Source organism: Nanorana parkeri, unplaced genomic scaffold (genome assembly GCF_000935625.1).
Source record: "Nanorana parkeri isolate BGI_ZX_2015 unplaced genomic scaffold, ASM93562v1 scaffold939, whole genome shotgun sequence".
NCBI classification, from domain to species: Eukaryota; Metazoa; Chordata; class Amphibia; order Anura; family Dicroglossidae; genus Nanorana; species Nanorana parkeri.
Window position 1 is genome coordinate 273,655 of NW_017307207.1, and position 13,745 is coordinate 287,399.

The window sequence follows — 13,745 nt, forward strand, 5'->3', positions numbered from 1 at the left end:
TTTTAGGGGATATGGTAATGGTTTGATCGAGGGAATTAATATGGAAATCCGGCATTATATTTTACGGGTTCTGGATAGACTGGGAAAGGTTTAGAACCAATAAAAAGTTTGTACTGTTGCTTTGTTCTCCAATGAGCCCTTTTACTGTCCCCAATTTTTATTGAAACCACCCTACACTTCCCACAACCTTATGTATTTGTATGTAAAAGTGTGAGCATCTAAGAAACCAAGTAATTAAAAGAAACAGATATATGTAACATATAACTACACACAATAGTATTTCATGTTTATGTATAGCCTAAACTTTTTTAATATTCATTTTTGATAAATTGGGGAAAGGTTAAAGCCCCTGTCATTTTATTTTTTGCCTTCAGTGTCTCTTTGGGGAGATTTCCTTTTACTTGCTGACCTGGGGACAAACCAGGAAGTGAAAGAAAATCTCCACAGCATGAAGGGAAATTTGACTCTTTGACAGTTGTCCTGGAACAGGAGTCTCTAGCTGGATGCATTGTGTATGCAAATTGCTGCACATAGTATGCACACCCCTTGCCCTCCCGCTGCATTCCCCCTCTACCTCCAATGCATGCCCTTTTGTTAGTCAAGGGCTGTGTAAAAAGTAGGGTTGCTGGGAAATGTAGCCAGATGTGATTTAGCAACTCCTCCTCTAGACCATAGTGGCTACACTGAAAGCAGTCAGAAAACCTCACGTAGTAGTCAAGCACTAGGGTCTGCTCAGTAATTCTTTAATAGCCCAGAACAGTACAGGAAGTTGATAAGAGAAAGCCAATGTGTTTCAGGGCTTAAAAGCGGTCAAGTGCGATTTTCTAGAGGAGGCGATGTATCCAGTTTTCTAGGTGGTTGGTGGAGTATCTATGTTTCAGACATCGGGGCTTAAGCAATTCCTTGTACCCACTTAAAAGGACTCCTGTGTGTGTGGTTGCAAACCTGTCTATTGATGGCACCCACTGACTACCCATTTTTTGGCTTTGATACACAAGCCCAAGCTACTTAGTTAGAGTCCTTTTGACTGTGTGCATGGAATTGGTCAAGCCATGATAAACAGGGTTTCTTGAACCCCAAAATTAGCTATCTCTTGTCATCTTCCTGATCATTGTGGAATCAAAGTACGGTTCTAGACTCTTAAAGTGTGGTTTTGGAACCTCTTAGTGCTTGATAACAAGTAGATTTCATGCACTTGGTGACCCCTGGACTCAAGGAGAGCCCGTTTTTTGTGGTAGCTGCTGAACATAGGCTGTTGGGCCAGAAACATAGACACTCCACCAACCACTTAGACCCCTCTTTGTAAAGAACAGAATTTTTTTTTATTTTAATTGCAGCATAGATATTCAGTGCTGTCTTAATTACTGTAAATTAAGTTCAGCTTTAAGGTGAACCTGCAGACAGAATATAGTGCAGTTGCCCAGGGCAAGCAATCAGCTTCTCTCTTCATTTTGTTCAGTTAAGAATCGAAAATTAAAGAGAGAAGCTGATTGGTTACTATGCACAGCTACTCCAGATTTTGTCTGCTCTAGTTTTGATAGATTCCCCTCAGTGTAGATTATCTGTTGTATTATAGGAAAATAAACCTTCCTGTCAGCCATAAATCCTTCATAATACAGAAGGCCCCACTGCTCATTTCTCCTGTTACTCTCCATCACTACCTAATATATACAGCCTTTCAACAGATTCTCCCTTGCGCCAACTCTTATCACCCAGCAGTATATCTTGTACTGTTTCTATGTAGGCCTTCTTCCACCATTTCAGACCTTCTTTGTGTAAGGTCAGCAAAATTATAACTCCTAGGAATCAAGGATATTTTATTGAAGATATGACAGGCTATAGAACCAAGGGTGGATTCACCCTCAATTTGTCCTGGTGATTGTGGTCTGTGCTGAAAGTGATAGGAAAAACAACATTTTACAGTTGTTACCAGAACAAGATATGAGGGGAAATTGTTTAATCAGGACTCCTGTTTATCGACAACTATCTAGGAGAGGAATTGCCCTTACTGCTGAGTCCCCAGGTCAAGAAGTAAAAGCTAATCTTCCCAACGGGACTCAGATAGCAAAAAATAAGTTGGCAGGTGTATTAATATTAAAGGTTTTGCCTACACATACACTTTAATAAATAAACAATAACAACGCATTAAAAACAAAATTACTATATGATGTTGTAAAACATGTACTCACCCACAGCTGGTCTCAAGTAAACTGTCGCCGACCTGCAGTGACGCCATTCCAAAATCTGCTATCCTTATGTTGTTTTTCTCATCTAACAATAAGTTTTCAGGCTTCAAGTCTCTGTGGCTGATCAGGTATACAACAGTGAAAAAGCATTATACAATGCAATTTCCAACAAGTAACTTTTTAGCTACATTTGGTACAAGCAACATTGTAACAGCCCTGGTTGACACTGTGGCTTTGGCAGCCAGTGCAATGCCTCCTCCCCACAACACACCTAATTATTATATGTGAATATGGTTCACAGGCCAAAACAGGTAATAGAGGATACTAAGGATGGGTAATGATATTTTACAATTAGTAGAACAATATAAATGTATTCAGCAGTAAAGCAACTTGTGAGCTTTAACAAATTACCTTTAATCATAAAATCTTAATTAATTCTATTGATATCTAGATGGTAGCATTGTTTTGAAACCCAACCCTTGATAGCTGGCCATTTACTCTGGAGAAACAGAAAGGAAAAGGGGAAGCGCAACAACCGAAATCCAAAGAGTGAAGTGATACATTTATATAGACAGAGAAATGGTAGGTGGGCACCAATTCGAGAACAGGTTTTTTGAAAAAAGTTTGTTGAAAAAAGTTTAAAAAAAGGAGGAATCTTCTGCTACAACTTCACAATAGTTAATGATGGGGCACTTGAGATGGTGTTAATGTGATCCGAGTTGAGGGGGAACAGAAACGGATACAGTGAACCTCTCGCAAGTGTAATGAAATAAAACAATGTAGAGGCTCACCGTGAGGTTCAGAATTAAGTGCTGTCATCGACGGTGGTGGGGATGAATTGGTGCCCACCTACCAGTTCTCTGTCTATATAAACTTATCCCTTCACTCTTTGGATTTTTCGGTTGTTGCGCTTCCCCTTTTCCTTTCTGTTCCTCCAGTTACATACGTCGGACACCCAGGTCCGTATTAACAAGAAGCCGCACACCCTACCCTAGAGACCTCTGTGTTGTTCCCCCTAGTCAGCACTGTAACTTTGGACTTCACCCTTGCAACTGTCCATTTACTCTGACAGATTCTTTAGTGAACCTGTGACCAGGCTTTGGACATTGATGTTTTTACATATTTTTAATAAGCAGTACTAAGCTTAAAAACAAGCCCTCACTGACTTCTGTAGCTCCAGACACCTTAGAGTAATCCATCCTCAAAGTTCACAGCAGAGGCACTTTTTTTGTTGGCTCATCTCACCATGCTCCCCCTCCCAGCAGTGATTTGGCAGCCTTCCAATATAAACACAGAGCAGGTACTCTGGAAGGGGGAGGAGGGCTAAGCAAAAAAATAGAAGTCAACTTGAGTGTCTCTTATGTGAACTTTGTGGATTAATTGCCATGGGTCCACTTTAATACACTTATTTTGTATTTCTCCACCATGTCTCCAACCCTCCATACAATCTTATACTCAACTGTTGCTAAGCCATTGAGATACTGATTTTGTTCTTCCTCTATGCTGCGCTGCTGTATGATAATGTAGCATCACAGAGATGCTTGTCAAAATCTTTCTGGCTGGGTCTGTGCATGCGCTCTGCACTGCCATTCATACCTATGGAGAGATATGGAGTATGACCTGGTTTTCTGGACTAACTCTCTATAGAACTTGATAAGAGTGCACAGCACATCAGTGAAGCACAGCAGATATCTCATTGGATTGGTGAAAGATGACTATAAGAATGGGGAGGCTAGAAAATGAGTTTAACTACATCTACTGCAGGTATACTTTAAGATCCTACACAGAGCTTATATCACTTTACCATAATAAGGTAGGCTGCCATTGTCAACGTTTAAAAAAATGCCTGGCTGTTATGCTACTTTAGTGGCTTCAATGCGGAAATGTATGTACAGATTATCAAATAATTGTTCAGGATTTACTAGTAGATTTATTATTATGCACTATAACTATAAAACTATTACAGATCATATTAGAAAGGGTGAGTACAGGACTGAGTTAAGAAATAAATATGACTATCATGAATGAAGCCTAAAGGAAACTGTAAATGTGGACACTGTATTATTTGTTCCCAGAGCAGGAAGGATAATACTGTTTACTGCACTTGGGAGAGTATACCCAGAGTGTTAATTACTGTATTACATGCAGACTGAGTGGTAGACTCAATTAATGGCCATGTCGATATTAGTATGTGATTTTAAACCTTGTGCAAAGAACAGGCATACCTCCCAACTTTCCAAGAAGAGAAAGAGGGGTGGTTTGAAGCATAAAGTATGTAGGCAAAAGACCCGCCCCTATCAAGACTCCATTTTGCAGACCACGAAGAATTAATACCCAAAAAAAGATTGGTTAAACCAACAATCGTTTTTTTTATACTGGCTTTTCAGAAAAAACAAATGGAACAGCTTTGAGGTTAGATGAAAGGTTTCGTGCAAAATAATACTTTTTAATAGTTAAAATGTATTATTTTATTGAGTTCTTTACATCAGACCGAACAGAGGGACAACTGAAGAGAAAAAGAGGGACAGAGGGATTTGGTTTTAAATGAGGGGCAGTTGGGAACTATGAGAACAGGTATATGAACATGTACAGTCATGACAGTGTCCCCTTGTATAAATAGGAAATGTGTGGGAAACAGACTTTACAGGATGAGAGAGTTTCCTATACCCTTCAAGGTGGCAGTCATAAAAACATGATACTACATCAGGAGGGTTGGAAGATTCTACTTACAGAAATGACAGGGCCTTTTCAGGCAGGAAGGAACTAGAGTTGTTCCTGAGATTGAAATGGTTTATAAACCATGTTAATATGTCAGTTTGGTCGCACAAAAAGCTTGATCCAAATCAAGTCTTAAAGGAGAACTATGACATGAGTGATTTCCACTCACGTCATAGTTCTAAGCCGACCTGTGACAATGAGACTGTCACAGGTCGGCTCAGTAGATCGGGAGGTGAGGGAAAACATACCGGGTTCCCTCACCTCTCGATCCTGTCACGGCTCTCTGCCGTGACAGGGGGAGGGGCTGGATTCCCCTCTCCCCGCTCCGAACTGCCAGCGCTGACTGGCGGAACGGACGGGGGAGGGGCGGGTACAGCTGGCTCTGCCTCTAGATAGGCAGAGCCAGCTGTCACTCACGCAGCTGGGCGGATCCCGTCATCTAAGTCGGGATCCGCTCCAGGTGCGGCGTCTCAGTATACCGCGAGCTGTAGCTCGCGGTATACTGAGCTTAGGGTGACGGGAGGACGCTAGTTTGTGTCCTCCCGTTACCCCAAGGAGAACTATTGGGAAAAACACTGACCCCATAGTTCTCCTTTAATTTATGTTTAGGTAAAACTTGCATATAAATGATGTATATATTTTAATAAAACAATCTCTTGGCTATAATTTGGTTATAATGCAAAATGTAATTCAGGGTTGATAACACAATATACAGTATCTGTGAGACAAGTGTGTATTGTAAATTGTAAATGTAGACTGTTCAGTATCTATTAGAAATAAGTGTTTCCAAACCAGTAAGGTGTTGATAAGCATCTGCTGGATATGTTAGGATATATATTAGGATCATGCTTTACGTTAATACTAAGGCCTTGCTCCTATAGCTAACACATTTTCCTTCCCCATCTGCACTCCCACCTGCTGTTTAAATCTGACATAGTGGCGTCTGAAATCATGGCATTATGATAGAGTTATTTTTAGATGGCGTAGGAATTCCTTCAGGACCAGTTACGTGGAAAGCCCACACAGGCTTAGAGCCTAAGGTACAAAATATTAGGCAGTGGCATCCTTTCTTGAATGGAAAAGTGTTTAATATCCTGAAACTTGAGCTGATCAGACCAGATGTCTTAAAAAAACAGCATCATATAGGGACTGCTACATTAAACCTAGAGAAAATAAATCAGACCAATAATAAATCAGAATATAACAGAATAAATCAGTTGTTGAACATTTCAAATTTCAGTTTAATTGTATCATAAAAGGTAACACCTGATTGTTATGGGAAATAAATCCACCATAATAATCTAGACTGCCACAAACAAATTCTCTTTCTGAAAACTCCTGGATGTCAGATGGTTCAGTGGCGTCAATTCTTTGAGTAACTGATGCAAAACAAATGTGCCAACTAGGGTTTGGGAGCCAAGCTTTTTATTATATTTGTTTTTCTAGAATGGCAATGCAACCTTTTTTTTAAGACAGTAGAACCTCTGAGATGTATTTATTACTATCTGATGAATAGCCAATTAAGAGACTTTCAATCACTTCCTGTCCAGGTGTAAGGATATGATACAGGGCCCTGAAACAGGGTCTGTAACTAAGAAAGTGCTGATGCCAGGGACAGCCAGGCAGTTATCACTTTTATAATCAGGTCAGTAAGGACACAGTATGTATTTCTCTTAACACACGTTTTCTTCAAGCAATTTTCTAAGAAGTTCTTACAGAAAACCTGTGTTTTTCTCAAAGCAACAGTTTTTTTTCATGCTCCCCTCTTTAGTAGTACATAGTGTGGAAGAGATGCCAAAAGGCAGGAAAAAACGTTTAGTCAACAGAGGCGACATCATTTAAAGGGGTCCAAGACAGGATTTTTGTTCATAAAAAAGTGCTGTGTAGAATATGATTTTTATATATCATAATCTTATTATCTGGAAAAAAAGGTGGAAGAAGTTCACAAAATTGCTTCCGTTCTTGTATAAAAATAATAAATGTGTTTAATTACAAATTACAATTACAAATTACAAATTACAATTACAAATTACAAATGATTATATTGTGCCTTAGTGTAAGTGCCAAGGAATGTGAAAGTAGGTCCCTTTTTCCTTTGTGAGAATGTACCCAGGGCCGAATTAACATAGGGGCAGGTGGAGCTTCCGCTCCAGGCCCTCCCCTGCAAATAGGTCCGGCTGACCCGACCTAAGTGTCAGCCAACCCGACCCGAATAGCGGGTGGCCTGATGGCAGTCCGGACTGGCCACGGCCCTCTTTTTAGGCATATCAGAGGGCCCTCTGATATGCCTGAGCAGAGAGCCGCATCCACAAGTCTCACTGACCGCCTGGAGCTCGCACTGACCGCCTGGAGCCCGCACTGACCACCAGGAGCCCGCACTGACCGCCTGGAGCCCGCACTGACTGCCTGAGAGCCGCACTGGCCACCTAAGAGCCTGAACAACCTCCTGAGAGCCTGCAAGCCCCCTGACCCCCCCAAACTGCTCTGCTGAGACCCTGGATTTATCAGACCGTTAACCCAGAGCAACAGAGTATGCAGCTTCATATGATACTGCATTGCTGTATATAGTATTGCTGGGATTTGTAGTCCTCTATAGCTGGTGCCATTCTGCATTGCTGCATATATATTGCTAAGATTTGGAGTCCCTCTACAGCTTGGAGTCAGTGGCATATCTACCAGGATCACAGCTGCAACCGAGCCCTGGAGCTCCACCACTGACTCCAAGCTGTAGAGAGACTACAAATCACGGCCCGGACAGGAGGAAGGGGGCTCCAGTGACCGTCGCCATTTACATAAAAAGGCCCACCAAAATGCTCAGCATCAGGTCCGTGATGCTCTTAATCCGGCCTTGAACATACCGGCCATCTGCCATGAATAGCCCCTTATTCACATATTAAAACCTGACAGGCTCAGGGACCTAAGGTGCCTTACAGCTGAAAGGAGCCTTACACCTTGCACCTAAGGTGCCTTACAGCTGAAATCTGAAACTCTTAAGACCACTAGTAGGAGAGAGAGGGGGAGAGGAGTGCCTGCTAACTTCAGCTATAAGTTAAATGCACCCATAACTATCATTTAAGCCACGTAATGTTGCACATACCAATATAGTTATACTTAACACAATGTTCTTTCTCATATTAATGACCTAATCAAGAAATATTACAGTAGAACGATGTAATTCATGAACTCTGATCAGAATATTCTGGACTGTCTTCCTCATTAATTAGGAATATGAGGGGTTGTCCAAACCCTCATCACCAACATGACTGATGAATAACATATGTGCAGCAAATATCTTAAACATATAGTATTACATCTTTCTAGACATAATCAAAATCATCAGACTTTATACGTCTGCTTGTGTACATTCCTAAACTGAACAAATAAAAATATGGAAAATCAATCATCACTTACGTCCTTCACATTCACACATAATACCTATATTAATAATACCCTATAAACATTATTAGTATTGTTAGTTATTTTCTAACAGACTGCTTTAAAAAATGAATACAGGTAAAACACCTTCAACATGTTTTGTGGCTAACAACGGCCACTTCTTCAAGATGGTATGTATAAACGGTTATGTATATAAGGAGATATATAGTTTTGTATACATAATCGTTTTGAAACTGACATCACAAAAACCATCACGATATGCAAATTAACAAATACGGTAATACACGGATTATGTTATTAAATGAATGAATGCATTTGAACAGTGAATCTTTAATAGTTTGGATATTATTGTAAGGAATGAGTGTATTCTGTCGGATGTGTGAATCCCTATATAAAAGGCAGCCGGAATATCCAGGTATGCGCAGTACTTCGCAGCACAAGAACCCGGAAATCCCTCCCTCTAAGACCCCTTTCACACGGGCTGATCAGGGGATCATGGGGATCTGTGCAGGGATCCTCTCCTGATCAGAGCAGTACGGATCGGATGTCACCGATGTGACATCTGTGTCCGTCCGGTTTTCCTAATGCTGGGTTCACACCTAGGTGTATTAAATATGTGCGTTTTGCATTGCGCGTTTTTACCGCGATTCGCGCATTTCCGTGGGCTACTTGGCTGTATCCCAATGGAAACGCGAGACCAAAACGCCCCAAAGAAGTACATGTACTTCTTTGGGCGTAGGCCGTTTTGTAGCGCGTTCAGACGGGCTGAAATACGCCCAGGTGTGAACCATACCCATAGGAAACAATGGGATTTCTGTGTTTGAGCTTTTGCAGAGCGTTCGAACGCGCTACAAAACGCCCAGGTGTGACCAGGCCTTAATTGTGATGGAGGAAAAAAATAAAATTGCGGGACCCCATGTCAGTCTATGTGGAGTCAGATGTAAATGGATATTTGTCCGTTTACATCAGATTACCCGTGATCCAGCACAATCAGGCCCGATGCAACAGAGTCCGGGTATCTCCTGTCCGTTTACACCCGGCTGCCTATAGACTAGCAGTGGGCATCCGATCGGGCCTGCTTGAAAAACTGATAGGCGGACCTGACTGGGCTGCCCGTGTGAAAGGGTTCTAATGGAATGCACAGCGTCATTGGGCATGCGATCGTGCCTGCTTGAAAACTGATAGGCGGACCTGACCGGGCTGCCCTTGTGAAAGGGTTCTAATGTAATGCACAGCGTCATTGGGCATCCGATCATGCCTGCTTGAAAAACTAATAGGCGGACCTGATCAGGCTGCCCTTGTGAAAGGGGTCTAATGGAATGCACAGTGTCCCTCAAATAGTCTCACCCTGCGCTCAGCATGCTTTTGATGCCACTGAAGCACCAATGCTTAGAGTGGGTACTTCATGAACTGAAGGTAATCCAACTGACATATACACAAACTAAACAAAAACTATGAAACCATGTGTCACATATACACAGCTGTTGTTTATATACACCAACCTGAAGAAGTCGCCAGTGTTATCCATGAAACACGTTGAAGGTGTTTTACCTGTATTCATTTTTTAAAGATTAAAATAATCCTTATTTATGACTGAAAATCCTGTCTCAGACCCCTTTTTCATTAACGGGCTCCTCTGTTAACCAAATATTTTTTCCTAAGGCTTGGACTCTCTTCCACACTCACTTCACTGGAATTTACACAGCCATTGGCATAAGAGTATCAGGTAACAGTATCAATAACAGTATCAGTAACAGATGTAGGTAGATGGAGAGTCCCTCCGCACTCCTCACAACGTTCCCGGCCTATACATAAGATGGTGCTCGCAGTGATGGCCCCGGATGGCCCCGTGCAGACACAAGATAGAAATCACCAGCACTCAATGACATCATTCAATATGTCCATTTATTGGACAAATCGTCACAGTGAAAAAAGCCAACGTTTCGGGGCAGCACAGGGTCCCTTCCTCAGGGCGAAAAGATGTGACCGATGAAGGGACCCTGTGCTGCCCTGAAACGTTGGCTTTTTTCACTGTGACGATTTGTCCAATAAATGGACATATTGCATGATATCATTGAGTGCTGGTTATTTCTATCTTCTATCTAGTATCAGTAACAGGACAAGTGACTAGATCTGCACGGCGACAGTAATCCCTAATATTCTCCGCATCAGCAAATGTCAGGTTGTTTAACCCAATTATCAGAGTTCAGCAACTCCTACAGAGTTCAAACACTCCTACATAATATTAATCTACTACACTCTCCCCTTCATCCCTGAGACATCACGTTCTACACACAGTGTGAGGATGCCGCGAGAGATACCATCTCTGCAGGGGAGGAGGACACAGGCTGGAGGGAGCACTGTCAGAGCCAGCCAGATCCGAGGATCGGATGAGTTTAACTTATTTTCCTACCTAGACCAAAATGAGCAGTTAACCCTTGCAGTGTGGGGGTAGCCACACTTCAAGGGTTCATAAAAAATGTCCCCGTAGTTCTGCTGTCAGTGTACTGATCATTTAAGTAGGCCTGTGCTTGCATTTGGACATCAAATATACTATAAAACAAAGGTCCTCCCAGACACTGAAGGTACTGTGATCATACCGGTGTTCATAACCATTTGCAGTGTTCCTGGCTGGTAGGTTAAAGTGTTTGGGAAAAGATCCTGCAAATGACTATTGAACTTGAGGGCCCTACAATAAGATTGGATCCTTTGACCTGTGTACTATGTAAACTGATTTATTTAAAAAAAAAACTAAAGTCCCCTTCACAACATTTGACAAATCACTTCCTCACAGAGGCAAAGATGTGTAATTTAAGCCGATTCTTCCAGATGAGGCAATAGTCAAGTAGAACAAATAATATGTTCTGAGGATGGAGAAACGTACAGCATAACAGCAGAATACGATGGAACGTTTTCATTAAGCCGGGGCCAACCATTCGATTTGAAACCTTACCCTTACGTACACTTGCAAAAAAACTTTATCAGAATGTACTCAGTAATAGGGCATAAATGCAAGTTCTCAGAGTGCAATACTGCTTACACTACAGTAGTATGGTGTATTTTGCCTAGACCTTAAGCTGGTCATACACATTTTGGATTTTGGCCAACTTTGACGAATCGGCCAAAATATGATCCATGGGTGACCCTACCAGCCCTACTCAACTAAAGTCAATTTTTCAAAAGACTTTTGTTGAAGGAGCCAGGTGGAAAATTGTCAGCCTAATAGTGACTGTAACCAATCAGTTGCAGTTACTGTTGGAGTATTCTGACAGCTGCCGGCATCAGCTGCTAGTATACAATAGTCGATGGCGGAGATTCCTCCATCCACGCTCTTTATGTATGGTGCATGGCCAGTTGTAGTCCTGTCTTCTGAGTTTGTATGTCCTTTTTTTTTTTTTTCTTGTTTATACTGACATGATGTTCTGGGAGGTATTCCCCAACTATTCAAGGTGGGGGTCAGCTTCTTCATATTTTTTACAGAGTTTGTTAGTAGTGGAATATTGTTTTCTAACAGTAGGCGCTCTTTATATGTATTGTGGTTTATCTAACTGTTTACTAACAAAAACACAAACGTCTCACAGTATGTCTAACTTTTTTTTATCATGTATTAAATATGTTAGCAAAAGGAAAGATAGCTTATTGTTGTATTGGGAACTTAAAATGTATGCGTAGATTTAACAAATAAAATAGAAAAAAAACCGAAGGCCTCAACTTTTGTCAGCTTGTCAGTAATGTTAAAATATTGCATTTTTACCATAAATATTAGCAAGCCACAAAGTATGGAGCAATAGCACTAAAAAAGGAAATTCCTATACTCATCAGCACCATGCAAGCAGGAACTTTCATAAATGAATTTCATAGTATATGGTATATATACGCTTTATGGGCCCATTCACACCTGACACTGTGCTAATTGCACAGTGTCTGGTGTGCAGTGCCCCGGTACAGTGCCAAAGCACAGATCTCACTGCATCACACTGTGTACTTTTTTTTGTTTTTTTGAACTTTATTGAAATGTGACATTTAATTCAGTTCTACAGGCACAGCAGGGTGGGAGGCGGTTGTACCCCATTGCATCTCACTGTGTTGAAATAAGTAAGGCATGCCTTACTTTCTCCAGCGCACATCACCACGTTCCTACTGCAACGCGGTGGTGTGAATGCACACCATCCGTGACATGGCAAATTGCCTTTTCTTGCGTTGGGGCTGCGCTGGAAACAACAGCCAGCGCAGCTCCAATGCGGATGTGAATCGGCCCTTAGATTCTGAGCAAACTCAGAATTCCTTACCTCAATGCTTGTTCCAGGTCAGTAATCAGGTCGGAAATATTGAAACAACTAGATAAGCATGACAGCCAGGCAGCTAGCATTTTCAGAAGGAGTGGTCAGCAATGGCAACCTCCTCATTTTCCTCAACACAGATTTCCTTTAAAGGCCCGTTCACACGTCTGCGGTAATGCATGGAATGTGAGTTGGGGCACTGCAGTACCATTAAATTAAGTGGAACCCAAAAAATGCAGCAGGTACCCTTTTAGGCAGCTGATTCAAATGTATGGGCTGCCTTAAGACAGCGCATGTTAACGTACATGCATTAAATGCACCGCAGCAGACCGCCGTCATGCCCTTCAGTGCAGTATAGAGCATCACAAGTGTCCTTTAATTCTGTGTCACTTTCTCTTTCACGTATCAGCTTGAGTTCATTTTCAATATTCGTTTTAGCTATATGCTTCCTCATCGCACTGACAAAACCACTTTCCTTCCTATATCCGTCAGCTTGTTTTCGTGGGCTATGAAACTGAATAGTAGTAACCTTTCAATGTGCACTATCTTTAGCAAACGTTAGGCACGTCACTGCTCATAGGAAAACAAAAACTCTGACTCACCATATGGAGTAGCTGTGACAGAAATCTAGAGCGGATATGATTTGTCGAAAGAATTTTCGAGCCTCCTTTGGAGTTAGTCGCCCCTTTTTAACCAGGTAGTCAAAAAGTTCTCCACCGGACACATGTTCAAGCACCAAGTATCTGAAAGAACAATAAGAAAAGACTGAGAATTTTAAGCGCTCAAATAAGAAATCTGTTTTTTGTATTTTTCATTCATAAACTTCTTTTTTTTAACCTTATTCTCAAATGTACATTTTTACATTTACAAAAGACCCCCAAAATGTATATCTACTAAAAGCAAAAGGCCCATAGAATAAAAAGTGTCAATTTTATGTTGCATAAGTACATTTGAGTAAATATTTGTGAACTCTAAAATGTCTGTGAAAAATACACTAACATGATATAGTCTGCATATTTTCCATAAAATAAAAAGATGTTTGTGGTGTAAATAAATACCAAATATGTTTAGCTTCAAAACATTGTGTGATTGTGAGTAGAGAATACTGCTTACCATTTTAAGTTTAAACCTAAACAGGCATTTACATACATGCAGTAGAAGAAAA

The 13,745-nt window shown here is 41.2% G+C and overlaps 1 protein-coding gene across 5 annotated transcripts in view; it reads right to left on the bottom strand.

Annotated features, from left to right (window-relative positions):
• LOC108795146 (serine/threonine-protein kinase BRSK2-like) overlaps positions 1-13,745 on the bottom strand; it is a 300,262-nt gene that overhangs the window by 65,125 nt on the left and 221,392 nt on the right. For all 5 annotated transcript variants that reach the window (XM_018566342.1, XM_018566341.1, XM_018566339.1 and 2 more), the window contains 2 exons: positions 13,183-13,323; positions 2,190-2,306 (listed from right to left, as the gene is read on the bottom strand). In XM_018566342.1, the coding sequence (XP_018421844.1) occupies positions 2,190-2,306; positions 13,183-13,323 (258 nt within the window). The remainder of the gene's footprint in view (positions 1-2,189; positions 2,307-13,182; positions 13,324-13,745) is intronic.